At 40.0% G+C, this 19,930-nt stretch overlaps 1 protein-coding gene across 2 annotated transcripts; it reads left to right on the top strand.

Annotated features, from left to right (window-relative positions):
* The first annotated feature begins 1,466 nt into the window (after positions 1–1,466).
* LOC4338611 (lichenase-2) lies at positions 1,467–18,946 on the top strand. Of its 2 annotated transcripts, XM_066310506.1 has the most exons (3): positions 1,467–1,509; positions 14,161–14,399; positions 17,552–18,946. In XM_066310506.1, exons 2-3 carry the CDS (start codon positions 14,327–14,329, stop codon positions 18,481–18,483), a joined length of 1,005 nt encoding a protein of 334 aa, XP_066166603.1. In that variant the 5' UTR covers positions 1,467–1,509; positions 14,161–14,326; the 3' UTR covers positions 18,484–18,946. The 2 variants fall into 2 exon arrangements, with proteins under 2 accessions (XP_066166603.1, XP_015639379.1); XM_015783893.3 differs by lacking the exon at positions 1,467–1,509 and having other exon boundaries at positions 13,937–14,399.
* The last annotated feature ends 984 nt before the right edge of the window (positions 18,947–19,930 follow it).

Raw genomic sequence — 19,930 nt, 5'->3', positions numbered from 1 at the left:
AAGCACCAAAAGTATCAATACTCTACTATTTTTTTAAGTGAATCATGTTTAGGATCATATTTTCTTACCTGATAGTTCTAGGTATTAGCATATCCTTTTACTTTAGACTAGGTAAGAAATTTTTACCCTAGATTAGTTGTTTCGGATGAGTGGCTCAAAGCGTACCTCTCATCTCCATCTCTCCTTGCATGTTGCTCGTCTGCATATATAACCAACAAACTCGACTACAATATGAATGTGATGAAAGTAAAATTCAGTGGTATAGGCCTGACACTAGCAAAGCACAGTTTATACCATGCAAAGATAGAGCTTGAGTTGCACGAAACTAATATCGATCTGTGAAGGCCTAGAGGAACAATCTCAATGTCCTCAATATCGAGTTGGGGCTAGCACAGGAAAAGGTGGAGGCAGAGTTTGATTGCTTGAGTTGAGCAAGCATGGATCTTTAGCTTTGGATCAATGCCAAATGGTGAAATGGAGGTGGAGCTTAAAAAAACTGAAGCTACTGGTGGAGGGCAATATTGACCTCGAGTGGAAGCCGCCACCAGCAAATCAAAGAACAAGGTTAGTTGCACTAGCCATTGGGCGGAGGCGGAACTCGAGCTACACATGGCTACCTTTGGAGGAGATCATTGTTGACGTGTCGACGTTTGATGTCGCGATTCCGATATTTGCATAGTATGGGGATTGTTGGTACTAGGATATATGCGAGACTTAGGTAAAAAAGATGGGGACGAGGATTTTTATACAGGTTCGGGCCCCTGAATTGTCAGGTAATAACCCTATATCCAGTTGGCCGAAGCCGGTATTGCTCTTATTCACCATAATCACACCAGTACAATATTTGGGGTAGCCTATCTAACTGTTGTCGACATGGCGGTCTGAAGTTCTGACTCGTAGTCGACAACAGGGTAGTCTTCCTCCTCGAGTTCGTGCCCAGCGAGATCAAAGACAGCGCTAGATCCCTACGGCCGGCCTCTGTAGGTACCGGATAGGGTTGATCCAGGCATATCTCTGATGTCGATATCTGGCGGCTTGTCTTAGCGTATGTTGGCTTGTATGTTGATCTTTCTATCTTGATCTATTGTTCCGTCCCCCCTCTCCTCCTAGGGGCCTTGTATTTATACCTATAGGTGCCCCTTTGTCCAAGTAGAACTAGGGAAACCAATATGGATACAATCCGAGTAGTCATTGTCGTTTCCATGTAGAACTCTATTCATCCTTCCTTATGCAGAACTCCTCCTATATCCGAAGATTGTTCCCGTATAAGACATGGTATGTGGTGGGTCCTACCGAGATTAAATCAACTACTATTGGATATGTGGTATCCATAACCCTGACGGTGGACGGAGCTTAAGTGGTGTGGAAGCAAAGTACCTAGACCTAGTGCAGTAGGTGGGGTGGAGCTCGGGTTCACAACTACAACGAGGATTCTACAATCAAGCGTTGTCCTAGTACACCCTGTGCTTGTACTTCGTTCATGTTAATTAACTCATACCTAGACCCAGAGTAGCAGATACGAATAAAGGAGGGTGTAAGAGAAGGAACATGGAGAGTATTCTGTAATGTGCGAAAGGAAAAATGGTCTAAAGTGAACTATGATGATAAAAAGTAATCCAATATGCAATATGCAATCTTCTAGTGAAATTCATAGCATCTTATGCATTTTTTATGCAGGTTTGACAGTATATTTCTCTTAACAATCATTAAAATTTTATATAGTTTATATAGTAAGTCCAACACAATATCACGGAAAGCATTTTCACGTGCAGTCAAAATGGATCTATGGAAAGCATTTTCACGTGCAGTCAAAATGGATCTACGTAAGCGGCTCGGCTCTCCACCTGTCATTAAAGACCTGTGAAAATTAGGTCTTCGTATTCAGACGGCCGACTGTCTGTGTAGATCGAACATGTGGCCATATTAAAATGTCTGCTTTTGAAAATTAGAAATGTTTATGAAGTTGTAATCTTAAAATACATATGATATCTGAAAAATATTCTTCGTATGCATTACTTTTGTTCTAATCCTCAAGAGATTAGCAGCAACTAGAAAATTGTGGGGTGCCTAGTGCGCCGGCGCGCGCCGCTGGCGCTTAATTTGTTGGATAAGATAATTACTAGTAGTATATTAGTGTTAGATAATGATTGTTTAAGATAATTATCATAATATATAAGATTTTCTTTTTTCACGAGATTTTTTTAACTAACAAATTGAAAATAAATATATATTCGAAGTTAAATTTTTAAAATTTTAAATCCAAATTTGAAAAATTTTAACTCAAAATTTGAATTTTTCAAGTCAAATTTTAAAAACGTTCAACTTTTCACCTCAGATTTGAAAACTTTTAACTCAAATTTAAAAACTTTTAACTTATATTTGAAAACTTTCAACTCGAGATTTAAAAATCAGCATGAAGACACGGGGATGACATGGCGCGCGCGCCAGCAAGCGCGAATTAGCCACCGCGAGAAAATTGCCCCAACTGTAAACTTAGACGGGCCCATAGCCCCCAGCCCAAGCGACTGAAGGCCCATTCGGCAGCCTTCCCGGGGCCCAATCAAATCAGTCTGTGAGAGAGCTTGGGCCCTCACTCCCGGTAGGACGGCAGCCTCCATGTAGAAGGCCCACATAATAAATGTAAATTGCTCAGCCCATACACGTCCAGGTTTCCAGAGAGATAAATGTGGCCCATCAATTACCAAACTAACAACCTCAAACAAAATAAATAAATAAATAAAAATGAGTATAATTAAAATGAACCGAGCGCAGGCTGCAGGTGGGGGACCACATGCAGAGTCAGCAGCAACAGCGACCCGCCGTGTCCTCATCGATCATCGGTTAGGCCGGCCCCAGTGGCGGCTGATTACGACCGGTGGCGCCGGCGACCGCCCCATCCACCCACGCCCATACACGCACGCATGCTGTCGTCTCCTCGTCTCTCTTCCAGCTTGTCCTCCTGTCTCATTTTATATATTCTATCTACTGCTTCATATTATAATTTTTTCGAGTCAAACTTAATTTTTTTTAAAATATTAATAATATTTAAAGTATCAAATTAGTTTTATTAAATCTAATATTGAATATTTTTCATAATATATTTGTTTTGTGTGGAAAATACCACTATATCTTTCTATAAACTTTGATCAAGAAATTTGATTAAAAGAAAAGTTAAATGAGTTATAATATAAACCAGAGGGAGTAGTCATCGGCCGGTCAACATCAATTGTTCAATCGTTCCATGTAAAGATAAGATTTATGATAGTATACTACACACATGTAGGTTTAGCTAGCCACGTGTGTTGTTGCTGGTATGTACTCCGGCCAGTCATACGTGGCGGTAGCAGCCGCCGCCGCCGGCGGTGTCCCACCGGGCAGTCATACACAAGGGGCTCGATCTCTGGATAGGCCGCGCGAATTAATGCAAGTTGGCCAAGTTGTGGCCGCTGGATGCATGCATCCTACGAGTTTGTGTGTGTGCATATGCTTTGCCGGCTTGCAATTTGTTTACTGCTTGATCATCAGATCATGACCATAGTTCCGAATTCCGATTAATTAGATCGATCCCAGCTAATCATGATCAGCAGGTGCATGCATATGTCTCGGAGCACCTGATCAATGCTGAGTAAGCTAACAATACCTACTGATCTGTTCGTGCATGCATACGCTGCATGCTTGCTGCTGATTATATCTCGATCCAGGCCAGGCAGGCAGCTTCCCGTGTGGCCTGAATGGATCGATGGTCGCGTGTTGTTTGCGTGCCGATTTTGTGCAGCTAGCCAAATTAAGTCTATAGCTAGCCGAGAAACCTGGACATATGACATGCTCGATCTGCAGCAGCTGTGACGAACGAAGCTAGAGAAAGTCACAGGAAATTAAGGCAGAGCGAGCAGGCAGGAGGCAGCATCCAGGTCGTCTGAGATGTGATGAGCGCACGCACAAAATCACGCCAGGATTGCAGCCGGCCAGCCAGGTGAGCTCCATGCATGACCGCTCAAATTTTAAGCAATCGCGCGCAAAGCGCTTGATTGCCAGACGCAAATGACGATCGACGCACGTACTTTCGCCTAATTTTAGTTGGCTTGCCAAACCTTTAATTTTATTCGTTAGATTTTAAATTAAACGCACTGAAAATTAGCTCTTTCCTTATATGCCATTGATCTAAATTTACGCACCCTCTCATACCACTCTCGTCTGTTGACCGTTAACTTTTAAGTAAAGAAAACGTATTTGCCCTTCTGAGTATTGGACATGGCTAACAACTCAGAAGAGCAAATATGTCTTTTTTACATTAGAGTTAACAGTTAACACACAGTCAACAGACGGAAGTGGTACGAGAGGGTGCGCAAATTTGGATCAATGTATATAGGAGAATAGCCAATTTTTAATGACATACAAAGGATCAGACCAATTTTCAGTAACATATAAGGAATTCTCTCTTTCACGAATAACTTGCTCAGCCCGCCCTCAAGTTGTATAGTAGGTCCATCTTGGAATAAGGTTTTCCCGCCTATCTTTAACTTGATTCCCGCTAATTATAATCGAAACGTTTTTCAAATTGGAATTTTCTAGTTTTCAATATATAATGTACAATTCTATAGTAGTACTTGTTAACGTAGAAATACAATGCAATATTCTGTACGTAGTACTAGTACTTGTCAAAATTAAATTAAACGATACATTTGTCAAAAAGCACAAGCCTACGAAGGCTGGATATATATTTATGGACAATAATCCTTAAATTAACTGGCTGATTTATCCAAAATCTTAATTAAGCCAACGAAAGATCGATCATATCGACGGACACGATTACTTTTTTACTTCACCATTAATTAATTAACTAATGCGTGATTAACAAATCCATGGGCTCCAGACGTCATCGAGGGCCAGATTAACTAACCTCTATACGTACACCTACTCCTCAAATTCATATGCTTTTTATACTTTATTTCTTAATTAATTCCTCTTCGTGTTTTTTGTTAAGTTAAATGACGGAGGCGCATATACATACGCATCGATCGTGTACGTCATTGTTTAATTTAAGCCCTGTCAGCCTATAGCTTTGTCGTCTCTCTCTCTCTCGTGCACTCAACACAAACTTAAACAGTACACATATAGTCTAGTGCAACCGGTACTACCTAATATAACGACCTGCATGTATATACTCCCTCCATCCCAAAATGTTTGACACCGTTGACTTTTTTAAAAATATTTGACCATTCGTCTTATTTAAAAAATTTAAGTAATTATTAATTCTTTTCCTATCATTTGATTTATTGTTAAATATACTTTTATGTATACATATAGTTTTACACATTTCACAAAAATTTTTGAATAAGATAAACGGTCAAACATATTTTAAAAAGTCAACGGCGTCAAACATTTAGAGAAGGAGGGAGTATATGGTATAGTGTGTACTAGCCTTTCTAATCTCAAAATAGTTAGCATATATAAATACAGATATTTAAATTAGTTATCATGCATATATAATAATCATCGATCGATCGCTTGTGCACTGCTACATTTGTAGCTGACCTATATATGTCTAGCTTTTGTGATATATATATGCCGTGTATATAATTAAATAGTGTGTGTTACATGCATATATACATTGCGTGTCATATGATCATATCATCGTCTCTGCTTGATCAATATATCGATATGATCGATGGACAGGCCACGTACGTAAGAGCTAGCAAGTAGATTAGCAAGGATATCAGAGCTAGGATATATATTAAAGCTAACAAGATATGTGTATGCTACAAAAGGGAGAAACTTAATTGTACTCGATCAAGCTACAACTTAATCATTACTAATTAATTAACAATGTGGTGTTGCATCATATCGTTGCAGCTTGACACTTGGAGCTCATATATCCTGACCAATGGCTGCTTAGAGCTAAGCTAATTAAGCACGTATAGTACGATTCACTAAGTAATAGCACATGATACATATATACAAGCTAAGCCGAAAGTAAGGCGGCTAAGACGCCTCTCGTGACAGCAATAATCCATTTAATTTGTCTATACACACGTAATGACTGATTCATGTGTGTGTGTGTATATATATATATATATATATATATATATATAATTCATCTTCTAGAAGATCATCATCATCATCGATCGATCACCTCGTGATTATCGATAGATGCACTATTGCACTTACTGCCTAAATGTATATAATTATTACGTGATAGTGCATCTCTCTGATCAAGATGCAGGCAGAATACAATCGTTAGTGGTGAAATCAATCAAGATCCAACACAATCACTGTACAGGATTAATTAAGTTTTTGCAAAAATGTTGCGCATATATATACAAGTAAGTGGCTAGTTAAGATCAGATTGTTTATAACACTGAATGGTATATGAGATGTGCCACAATATTTGACTTTGTACACGGGTTGAACTCGACGTCAATGGGATCAACAACAATACACGCCTAGCTACTACTCGTACCTACTACTACTACTGCTACTAGTCACTTAATCAATGGAGAGATCAGTGGCCGAGTCTTGTAAGCAATTGAATCATGAGGTAATATTGATGTTTACACGTTTGAAAACTATAAAACCACTCATCCTGCCAGCTATCTATCTAGCTACTCCCAATAACTTGATCTACTCTCTTTTCATCACATCCTATTTTTTAAAATTTTGTGGAGGGAAGAGAGGTCTTTAAGTTTGGCAAGTGTGTGTTATCATTTGTTAGACTGAAATGATTAAAATTAGTCGTCTAGTGTTTAGCTCTACCTGCACCATCTTTTTCATTTACACTTAAATCTTCCCTAAATGATTGAGATTAGTTTACACTTCTACTATTAATAGAAATATTGATATTCTTCATTATATTAGTTGTTTTGTGGAGAGAAAAAAATTAATGTAGTAACAAAGCTAACCTAGCAAGGGGACTGATGTATATCAAGCGGCGTACATACTCTTTTTTTAAGAAAAAAATGTCTCCTACCAGAACACCTATAGACCTAAACAGTGCAACTGATTAATAATTAAGTAAACCTATCTTGAATCTCTCTCCATGAAGGAGAATTTGTACGGCACCAATGCTCACTGAGACTGACTATTTGCTAAGGACCACCGTATAATTGGATATATAAGGGGTTAATATGCTTGTTTATTGATTCTTGAGTATTGATGTCGTGACAATTTGCTAGTAACTTAGGCCAAGTGGATTGTTGTTGTATTAACTAACTACACACACCCTTTGATAATTATTGATATGTGGATTATCTTGTGATTTTTCACCATGTACTCTTATCATACATATGGGTGTGGACAACGACTTAAAAGGTGGCTATTACCGAAGTTTTCTTATTTTTTGAACTTTTTAAAATTTTTACTTTAAAATAAACACTTTCAAAACTTAGTTCTAAAGTCTGAACCTTTTTTATCACGCTAGTTGCGTTATTTGATCATGCCAGTCTAACTGGTGTGGCGAGATAAAACTGTCACGCCCGATATGTGTGGTGTGTCAGTGTTGGTTTGCCAAACCAAACGGGCTGGCGTGATTAAAAGATTCAGATTCTAGAAAAGTTTTAGAATGGTTTATTTTTAAAAATAAAAAAAGTTCAAAAAATAATAAAAAAAGAGATTACCACTACACTAAGACATAGAATTGTTATGGATAGCCATTGGGAAAATTTTGCATTCGTGCACACAAACTGTCTATTGGGAAAAGAAAATTACGCTAGTAGACAAACTAGCTGTTGAAAAAAATGACGCTCTTGGTCATGTACAAACTATTTAATTTCCATAAAAACTATATGTCAACGATTCTGTGTCGTAGGGTGATGTGCCCGTGATACATATAGTAATAAATATGCCTTAAAAAAATAACTGATAAAATTAACTTTGAGTAGTTACTTACTTACACAGTCAAACCTGAGCTATATATACGTAATTAACTACCACATACATATATCTATATCTTAGTTTGAATATTTTTGGTTAATTAATTAAACATAAATAGGAAAGTGACATGTCTGATTCTGAAGCGCTCTCTAGCTAGGGTGTGTGGTCACTACTCCCCAGTCCCAGTCTGTGGCCTGTTTGAAAAGCTGAGATGGGGTTGCGTTTGCGTGCGTGCGCGCGCGTGCGCCGGACGCGTACGTCCTAATCCCTTGTGAGCCCCCAATCGACCATTCCATTCCACTCCCTAGGACGCAAACATGTGGCATCTCCTCCCCACAATAACACAATCTCATTATGAGTTGATGACAAGGCCAAAGCTACAAAACAATATATCCATATCCATCTGATTGTTTTTTTAATTTTTTTTAATATGCCAACATATATTTGAAAGGGAAATTTATATATAAATCGCTTTCGAAGCATGCCCATACACAAACACAAAGTCCTACAAATTAGGCGTCCGTGTCGACCTGTGTGACCGCCCGGCTGCTGCGTGCGTGCGTGCGTGCGTGCTTCTAGCTAGCTCTTGTGTACAACGAGACGCTGCAGCTTTCCGACGTGGCAATTTTGCAGCTTATCCTTTTTTTTTATGATATATACTCTCCCTATCTAATGTGTTCAAATTAAACTCGATCTTTTCCAAATGGACAGGCGCGCTAGCTAGCTTCTCCCAGTTTCTTAATTTGTTTTGTTTCTATTTTAATTTTGTGTGGCTATTCAACCACGTCCACGTCATGCAATGAAACCTCTAGCTAAAATTTCTATGGAAAATACGTACGTGGAATATATAAATGTATGTAATTAATGATATACGTACAAGCATAATCAACTATATACAAAAATGCGTGTACGTGCTATGTACTAGCTCTTATTGCATTAAGCTATATATATATAGTTCTTTATGTATACTGTTGTTAACTATTTGTGTACATATGTACACAGACATATAGAGTACACATATATATACACACATGCGTAAATATACGTACCATTGTACTCTCGATCGTACGTATAGAGATGTATACATGTATGGGCCGGCCGGGGTAAAATAAACGGCGTGGAAATCTTATCTTATCTGGATGGAAACAACGTAATAGGGGCTTCAAGTTGTTCCTGTGGCTGCATGTGCGTACGTGGCTTATCCACTCATGTATCATCTATGATCCTGGCTAGCCTAGATCACAAAGCTCAATCTACTACCTCTGTCTCATATTATAACACTTTCTAGCATTGTTCACATTCATATAGATGTTAATGACATACATATATATTTAGATTCATTAACATATATATAAATATGGATAATGATAAAAAATCTTATAATATGAAACGAAGAAAATACTGTACTACTACTGTATGATCGACCTAGCTATAGCTGCAGCCGCCATCAAAAGCATCGAGATCAACAGGATGAGATCGATCCAAGGAGAAGAAGAAGCTAGAGAAAGGAATCGAAGAAGAAGAAGAGAAGAGAGAAGAATCACTGGAACTCTCTCTCTCATTCATCACCTTGCCCATCACACTGAAGGTGATAGGAAAGGAAAGATTCTGGGCAAAGTAAACCATCCATCCATGTGACCATGACATGGATAAATCAATCCATCCATGAGCTGATGACCGGTCGAGATGTAGCTAGCACACGTTTAATTAATTAATTAAATTCGTTTTTATCCTCATACACATATTTAGTTCTCTCATTTTTATCCATACACATGCAGCATATGAAAGTTAAGATGCAGATAGATGTTAAGTTGCTTGTTGATTTATCTAGCTTTCATATGATATAGTGGAAACAAAATATCCGGTTAATCCGGCAACCGTGGCTGTCGATCGATCTTAGCCATTAACTGCTGCAATTGTCAGGTAACAGTGGTGGGTGGTCTTGGTTAATCGATCATCATGCATGACTCATTCATGCATATTGCAGGCCCCCACATATTCCAAATTATGCTTTATCCTCATAGATCTCCATTAATTACTCCATTGGCCACTACCACCTTTGCCCATGCAACTAGTACTAGTGTACTCTATATATATATGCCATTCGTTTTCCTTCAGAAATACTTGGGCCTCTTATTTTCTGAGGCCAGGAAAATAATCAAAAGGCATAAGCATCTTTAACATACATGTATGTTAATTTCTCTTAGAAAGATAAATGTATATACATGCATGGTTGTGCACAAAGGAATTAATAATGCACTCCCTCCGTACTCGTAAAGGAAGTCGTTTAGGATAATGTTTAAGTTAAACATTGGGAATATAAATCATGAATAACTCTCAAGTTTATTGAGTTTGAAAACGTAAAAAATATATGAATAGATTTGTCTTGAAAAATACTTTCATAAAAGTATACATATATCATTTTTCAATAAATATTTTTATAGAAATAAGAAGTCAAAATTGTGTTTTGGAGACTGTGTCGCTGTCCAAAACAACTTCCTTGACGAGTACGGAGGGAGTACTATATACCCCTCTCTACTTAACCCTGATGTTGGTAGCATTATACAATAAGTTAGCATGTGCACCAACTTGCTGATGTGTCAGCTAGATGAGCTTGGAAGGAACACAAATATTCTTTCTCAGCTACTGTTTGGCTCATGACTTTGGTGACGGATGGCTAATGCTTGTACTCCTATATTCTCTATAAATTAACAAGAGCAAGAAGACATGGAAAAACATCGGACTCATGTAGAATCACAGTCCAAGAAGATAACCACTTCCTAGAGCCGGCCAAGGCAAATTAAAGTACCAAGAGAGAATTCCAGCAGCACAAAAGCTAGAGGTTTATTACTAGCAAAGCCAGTATATATCAACGGCCTGTAGCAATCTGCTGACAGGACAAGGTGTGTTCTTGCAGTCCACATAAGCAGAAACCAAGTAAGGATAAACATAAAACGACGTCATTTCGATCGATTGAGTATATATATACTTCTAGCTAGTGATCTCTCTTCCTTGTCACATATATTTCGTCTATGTTATTTATTTACAGGCCCACTACTACACATCGTCCTTGTATGGGCAAAAAAATATTCTCTCTGTCCTAGCTGGTCTTGAGGAAATATTTCTCGAACTAAAACCAATTATTGAACTCTTTTAAAGTTGACAAACTAGTAGGATGTTAATTAAACAGGTCACATTTTATTTTCAGAGCAAAAGGCTAGCTAGCTATATAGTTGGAGGTTGGAGATAGAAGTCGATCATCCATCAACCAGTTGCTGCCTCCAATTAATTCTCAAAATTTTGAAGTCCGCGTATATATTGTTGAAACAGGAACTCAATTTAATTCATCAGCAATTGACAGGTGACTAGCACCATATAGCATGCAGCTAGCCAATAATCCGGAAAAAGAAATTAAAAGGTAGATCCAAGAATGAATTAGAGCTAGAGAGACTTATATTTATAAAACGTCCTCCACCATGACAGTGACCAGATGATATAAATCCATGCGTAGTACACGGATCGAAGCACCACATAAGCAATCTGATCATCATCATCATCCTCGTCGTCGACCTCGTATAGCTCACGAGCCAGCTTTGCATGGAGGCCATGTGTGCACATAGTGCCTAATAAAATCATCATGAAACATGCAAATCCAATGGAATAGGAGGAGTCGCCACTATGCCACAAATGCTGACATGACATGTTGGCTCTCCTATGTCCACATAAGCAGGAGTATGGATAAAGTGAACTTTCCAGGTGGCCCCTCTGGCCTCCATGTATCCGACTAGGCACCCGGCCTCCCATCCACTCAAAGAGACAGCAGCAACAGGACAAGGGGTGACCTGGTGTCCACGTAGGAGCCAAAAAGCGCAGGGTAACCAACCTGATTGGGACAAGAGAAATTGCTAAGGGGCACAATTAATCAAACTCCGTGTAGCATGCATTATGTTTATTTGTGTGACTCTCTTGTGTTTCGGTGCTTCGAACCAACTGAAGATTTGTACGGAGAATAGTAAAAAAAAAAAATTTCAAAACGATGTAACGAGTAACCAATTCAACCGAGAAGGTGACATGTTCCTGCTACGATGAGAAAAATAGCCAATTAAGATGAAATTCAGTACACTGAAAGGACAAAACTATAGGTTGAATTTTTGGGCTTTGTATGTCACATGTTTTGTACTTTTTAGCCGGCCAGAGGTCAGCTATGATGTTCGGATCAAATGCAAATGCCATCGTCCCTTTCCAAATTGACGGTTTGTGGTTTGCCAAAGGGAGATGCTTTTGACATCTCTGTTCGATATACTGTCAAACACTGCATATATTAATCCATCATTTTCTCCCCTTCATGTCAAAAGCAATGAACCGTTCCTAGTTGTGCTCTCTGATTACCTTTTTTTTTTTAATGTGGCCTTGTAAGTTGCTTAGGCAATGTTTGGGCACATGCTTGAAATAATTTACAGCAAGAACTAACTACCTACCCGCAGCAAAATTTAAAATCATTCATCTTTCATCAACAAGAAAACTGCATACATGTGCTTCTTTTCAATCTTTTCAAAATCTATAAGAATAATGAATTAAAGACCTGTGTTAACACAACAACGACGAATTGTGTCGATCGAGAAACATCGCCTCACCCTAATGTGTGTTGTTTTACCTATATAATTTGATCAATTATATTAAACAGTCCCCAAAAGGCACATGTCAAATTAAACCTTTTTTAGCATATATATACATGTCATAAAGCTAGGAGGCTGCTAATTTAGCAGCCAACAGGAAACTTCTCTCTGTATATCTATGTTATAATCTACCAAATGCCCATAGCAAACAATGAACTTGACCAGTTCATGCACAAGATGTTGATCAAATGATTAATTCATCCATAGAAAGGTCCTAATCGTATTGTATACATATGAAATTGTAATTAATCTATACAAGAGAGTAGACACTGCAGGCTAGTTTTTGTATGAACACATTTGGTGCACCTAATATTATCTCTTCATTAGTAGTTATACTAGAAAGCAGTTGCATAACGGCACTCCACTGATAGCAACACCATGTTCCTCCCTATCCACACATCAGTTTTGCATTATAATAAGATCAACGGCCAGATACATTTGGATGCTCCAAACTGATGATTAATAGAATCAGCTATGACCAGTTATAGCTAAGCTTGCTTATAATTTACTAATTTAGAGAGGTTGCAACGACACACCAAGTGATCATGCTATATGACAAGGATAAAGCTCATGTACCTGGGGTACTTAGAGAAGAAGTTGTATTGTGTCTCTCTGTCACGACTTAGCCTAACAAAGGGTAAGTGGAGCTGGTCTAAAAAAAAGAAGTGCAGGCAAAAATATATATAGGAGACCAATAAATACCTAATATGTAATTAAAGTGGTTCAAGTAATTATTTGGTTCATGTAAGAATTTATTAATTAGGTACACCAAGAACACTTTTTTTCTTTTTATATTTGCCAGGGAAAGCAACAATTTTTACAATTAATTTTGATTATGGTAAGTCAGCTGGTTTTTTAAATTAAATGCTTTAAAAGGAAACTAGAAGAGAAAGTACTAAGTCGGATGACTGATTTCTACGCTTTAGGCAGACTATGACAGTGCGTCAAAATATTTTTCGTTCCGTACATGACTACACGATCCATTAAAAAAGGACCTATAGAAAACAATGATGTCAATTTCTTCTTAGGTAAGTCGTGTCGGCTTCCGTATAGCATAAACCTTGTCATAAAAAGAACCGACACGCGCGACGAATGTTCTTGAGTAAGACGTTTAAATTCCTTCGAAGACCGAATTACGTCGGCACCAAAGCGAGAGAAACTACCGATCACGGCGCGCCGCATCCTTCTCTCGTTGACCTAAAAACTTCTCTTTCACCGAACATCACACGCGTGCGGAGATCATAGTCATCATCATCTAAATTTAAACCCATATTTCTTTTTTCAAAAGTTGTTTGGTGTGGAACTATTATTCCCTAACCCCCATACCCTCCTCTCTCTCTCTCTCTCTCTCTATCCATCTCTTTCTCTCTCTCTTACACAACAACCTGTGTACCGGATAACTTCTGGCCACCAGTCACAAGCCACGAGAGGAGAGGAGACGGGTGACGCATGCAACGGCCGGCCGGCTGCCCTAGCAAGAAAGCTGGTCAATTGGAAGTAGGCTAAATGAATGAATGTTGCTGGGGACGTTGGGCCAGCCGCAAGTGGATTGGACAATTTGGACAAGATAACCCTTCTCTCTCTCTCTCTGCCTTGTCTCCTCTCTACTCCTCAGCATCTATATAAGGGCCTTGCAGGCAGTGGCTCTCACACCAACGAAACAAGGAGAGACTCAGAGAGGAGGCGTGTTGGTTAGCTCATTGGCAGCAGCACACACAAACCACATCTCCTATATATAGCTCATTTTTAGCTTTTGGAATTTGAGAGAGGTTTTGAGAGAAATGGCTAGCCAAGGTGTAGCCTCCATGTTCGCTCTCGCATTGCTCCTCGGTGCCTTTGCCTCCATTCCTCAAAGTGATTACCTTTCCCTCTCTTTCCTTTTCTTTTTCTCTCTCTATCTCTCTTTTGTGTTTTTTTTTTTCGATTTGTTGCATGTTTGGAAAATCATTAGGTATATATAAGTTTTAGTTTAGTTCATGCACTCGCTCACGATGCAGAGTCTGGGGTTTAATTTTATTCTATTACCAAAAAAAGGTTTTGTTTACGCACGTCATGCATGGTGTGTGGATAGATTGCAAAAAGTTAATGATTAATTTCTTGGGAGACAGAGAAAGATGAAGAGATTATAATTGGTAGAAATGGGCTAGCTAAATAGAGATAGCTAGCTAACAAATAATACACACAGTGGTCAAGAGTCACATAGATATACATCAATTTTCATCAACAACGTCATGCGGAAAAGAGAGATAACAACTCTCGTTAGCGAGTCATCTCGTTAAACGCCTCCCCCTGCAGTTTCGGTGCCTGTCGCTCTCACTGCGAGTTTAATTATTCTCTTCTGCTGCTTAATTGCTGCTGCTGCTGCTGCTGCTGAAAGAAGGTTAATTAAGCTCGTCTCGTGCCGTCTCATTCTGCCCATCACTCACACGCATCGTCGTCTTCGTCTATGGGACCAGTAAAAACCTCGCATCAATCACTTTCGTTAAAAGATCAGGAAACCTCAATTTTGACTGATCTTCTCTGATGACTCACCTCTCTGAATTTTTGCTTATCGAGAGTCGTTCTCTCAAAGATATATCTATCCTTTTTGAGTGGTGGCACCTCACCAAAACAAAAGTGCATATATATATATGTCTGAAGAATATAGTATAATTGACTGCAGTTTAATTAACAAGAAAAATTACTGCGAGTAGTAATTAATTTCTGCAAGCAAGCATATATAGTATCTTGGGAGCATGCCGAAAGGGATGTTTCTAGCTAGCTAGCAGCTAGCTTTTAGAGGCACATTTCGTACACAAATTAACTAACAATCTTGCAGATGAAGTCTTTGCATGTTTGGTGCATGCATGCATGTCATCTCACAGTTGCTTGCATCTTTTGGAACTTTAGAATGTTTCAACACATAACCTAGCTTTATATCTTTCTTTCTTTCTATCTCTCATCAGTAGTCATGTTAGGCTAAGAATTCAGCTACTGGAGATAGCCTTTTTGTTTTTGACATTCATGAAAGTTAATTCAATTTATCAAGTGCTATCTCTCTCACAAATATAAGCTTTTCTATCTCTCTCTTGATCCCTACCGCTTCGTTTGTTCCCTTATTGATTCGGTTGCAACAACTGCTTAACCACCCCCTAACCCAACACCACACCATATCTCATTATCTGTCGTCTTTAGTTTTCTCTCTCTAGATATATATATATCTATCGCTTGACATTTTTCAAATGATGCATGATATTGTACCTGCCCAGTCCAATGGTCCTCCAGGTTGACACAAACTCCCATATCTTGTACCAACACTGTTCCATTCTTTAAGTAAGATATATGCATGTTGTACTAGCTAGTAACTAACTCACTCACTCACTAACAATATCTAATGATGGATATATACTACTAAATAGTGTACTACATATTATAGCTATTAGTCTTGTTCTAACACAAATATTGACACATATAGTGCAACTAAACTGTAAAGAGAGTAGTAGTAAACACATGGCACATCCATGATCACCAGTAGTCAGAAATTAATTAGTTAGGACAGGTGTTGCTTATGTTGTCCTAAAGCATGTTATGACCTGACAAATTGGAGCAATTAGTAAGTTGTAGGGGTGTGCTTCATTTAATTGGACATGTACGTTTCTTGAGTAGTTGCATATTACTCCACTGCACTCACTGACTATTAGCACACGGGTGGTCTAAACTAAGCTTCAGCTAAAGCTTATTAGATGCTGCTTTGTTAGTTAGCTAGCTAGCTTCCCCTTTGGCCACATCGACCTTACGTGGACTATCCAACGGTCATGCTGCTGACGTTGGACCAAACCATTACATCTCCATCTCTCTCTCTCTCTCTCTCTCTTTCAATTTCTCTATCTCATTTTTTCTCTCTCAATTTCTCTATGTTTCTTGGGTAGTATATTCCTTGTCCATCTCCGAAATTAGCTGACAAGTGGCGTGCAAGTACATGCTATTTGTTGTAGGATAAACACTTGATAGCTTTCCAAAGTCAAAAAAAAAAATTGCATCAAGAGCTATAGCTAGATGCCGTGATCAGGGGAGAGTTTTCAACTATTAGACCTAATTTTCAGGGTTAGGTAGTAGAGTGAGATTGCTAGCTAGTAAGAGATTAATCCACTTAGGGTCAAAAGCTTATCCCGTTGTTTAAGGTTATCCTTGGTCACGAGCTAGCTTATTAGCATACTTGTTAAAGTTATTACACACTTTAGACACGTCTTTAGTCACGAGTGACAACTAGGTCAAGCTAGAGAAGCAGGAAACCTGCAGCATTCAAGCAACTAAGCAAGAAGCAAATATATATTATTCCTCGTCAGTGTGCGTGCACTTGACACCAACTTAATCAGTATAATATTTTTCAGTAAAACAAAGCTAAAAACATCCCATTTTTGTCTGCCAGTAGTAGAGTCTAGAGAAAGAGAGAGAAGCACAAAAAAAATATGCAAATTAAATCAAGCTAGTCCAAGCGCGCATACAAATTTCAGTTAAATGTCTTTTTCTTGAGATTAAGATTAAAATTTAAATTATTATTCATCGAAAAAATAATAAGTCAAAAAAAGGATGTGTATGTATTTGTACTTCTTCAATAGTAGTACATGCATCGCATTCTGTCACTTTTCTACACTACTCTCCGGCCGCCCTTTCTTGCTATGTGTACCCATTTCCCGATTTAAAACGAGATTAATATTAAACAGTAATACATGTACACCCATGCACTACTGTTCATTAACAGTAACTAAACATAAAAACATAATTATTTACAGCTCTATAAATTAGTTATTTTTTTAATAATAGAATAGAATCCCAGCCTTTACTCAATGAGCTACAACCAATTACGGAGTATTATATAAGTCCGTACTAGACAAACGCACATAAACAAGTCTTAAAATGCACATCGAAAAAAATAAAGCAACCACAAGCTTAGTAATAGTTAATTAATTGCTGTAAATAATTAAAGTAATAAAAAATTTTACTAACGTGATATGATGGTGATGCAGAGGCGGAGGCGATCGGGGTGTGCTACGGCATGAGCGCGAACAACCTGCCGCCGGCGAGCTCGGTGGTGGGGATGTACCGCTCCAACGGCATCACGTCGATGCGGCTGTACGCGCCGGACCAGGCGGCGCTGCAGTCGGTGGGCGGCACGGGGATCAGCGTCGTCGTCGGCGCGCCCAACGACGTGCTCTCCAACCTCGCCGCCAGCCCCGCCGCGGCGGCGTCGTGGGTGCGGAACAACATCCAGGCCTACCCGTCGGTGTCGTTCCGGTACGTCGCCGTCGGGAACGAGGTCGCCGGCGGCGCCACGTCCAGCCTGGTCCCGGCCATGGAGAACGTCCGCGGCGCGCTGGTGTCGGCGGGGCTGGGCCACATCAAGGTGACGACGTCGGTGTCGCAGGCGCTCCTCGCCGTGTACAGCCCGCCGTCCGCCGCGGAGTTCACCGGCGAGTCGCAGGCGTTCATGGCGCCCGTCCTGAGCTTCCTCGCCCGCACCGGCGCGCCGCTGCTCGCCAACATCTACCCCTACTTCTCCTACACCTACAGCCAGGGCAGCGTCGACGTCTCCTACGCGCTCTTCACCGCCGCCGGCACCGTCGTCCAGGACGGCGCCTACGGGTACCAGAACCTGTTCGACACCACCGTCGACGCGTTCTACGCCGCCATGGCCAAGCACGGCGGCTCCGGCGTCTCCCTCGTCGTCTCCGAGACAGGCTGGCCCTCCGCCGGCGGCATGTCCGCCTCGCCGGCCAACGCCCGGATCTACAACCAGAACCTCATCAACCACGTCGGCCGCGGCACGCCGCGCCACCCCGGCGCCATCGAGACCTACGTCTTCTCCATGTTCAACGAGAACCAGAAGGACGCCGGCGTCGAGCAGAATTGGGGCCTCTTCTACCCCAACATGCAGCACGTCTACCCCATCAGCTTCTGATGCATTCCGTACACATATACGCATACGTATGCGTATACGTGACCGCAGGTAGTGTAGTATACACGTACACGTACCTGTACATTACAGTATTGTACAGAGGGCTTGGCTTGCGACCGCTGAGAGGACACGTACACCAAGTGTACGTCTGTCAGATGCGTACGCGATAGTATATATATTGGGTATATTATATATATACCGTATTATTACGGTATGTATAGAAGGGAAGCTACAGGTACAAAATACGGTACGCTGTGGTAGGCGAATTAGCCCCCATTTTCCCTTCCTAGATTACTATTACTATATAGAGAGGGTTGCAATATATATACATGTATATGTACGTACTTAGGAGGTGTATTTTGTACGTACACAGATTGTAATACTGTACATTTGTACGCCGTACGTCGAGGTATTTTGCCTCACGTAGGCGTTTGAGAAAAAAAAAGAAAAAATTTAAAAGATTTTACTGCTGCGTCAACTGTGCCTCGCTAACGTTGCATGCATGGCCCCCATGTGCGTGTGTTTCTCGATGACGTGGACAGATGTGGGCCGTACACGTGTCCCCGCCGGGTGGCCCGGATCGGCTGCGGAGAGGCGCGGCCCCGAGAGTGACGTGCGCTGGAAAGCGCCATTTTCTTGGAGGCCGCAGACGATCCTGTCCACACGTATTTTGCTCGAGATTTTGGGGGGTTATTTTAGATTTTAAAATTTATTTGGCCACTAAATTCGGATGGGGCCTTATCTCTGTACTACGTATTCGGCATCATCCATCCACTTGAGGATATGGTCCATCCAAATCAAAATGCTGGATCTTCTACACCAAGAATTTTTTTTAATTAAAGTTCTCTTATATGATTTACGAAAGCATAGGTGAGAATCTGATGCCCGAAAATTAACCTAAGGTTTTTATTAATTTAATTACCAATTCACGGAGAGTCAGAACGTAATTAATATATCAGGCAGAAAGACAGTATATAGTCGATGGACAAGGCGTGCAAACGAGGGTTCTTTGATTTGCCAATACATTGCTATCATGTTGTTCGATCTTTCTGGATTAGTTTTAATTGAGTGAATTGGTTGCTGGAGCAACTCAATCAGACAAGTTCAATTGATTGGGGATATTATCTTACAGGTAACTACTACTACCTAGCTACTAATTATACCAGCTTTTAATCCGAATGCATGCATTGCATGGGATCGATCCTAATTAATTTTGATGAAACTTTGTATATATGGGGCTGCTCTAACAATACAATTAAGCTAATGATGATTTGATAGACGTATAGTATATGGTTTTAAATGGCTACTGGAACCGGTGGTCTGGTCTCTCCCATGATGTCTTAGGCTTACCTAAAAGTACTAATGTTAGCTGCTCAATAAAGTGGCTTGGATTCTCTCTTGCTTCTGCACATATAGCATGAATGAATCGGTTGTGATGAGAAAATTGGTG

This window comes from Oryza sativa, chromosome 5 (assembly GCF_034140825.1).
Source record: "Oryza sativa Japonica Group chromosome 5, ASM3414082v1".
In the NCBI taxonomy this organism is placed as follows: Eukaryota; Viridiplantae; Streptophyta; class Magnoliopsida; order Poales; family Poaceae; genus Oryza; species Oryza sativa.
This window is presented reverse-complemented; position numbering and strand designations above follow the sequence as displayed.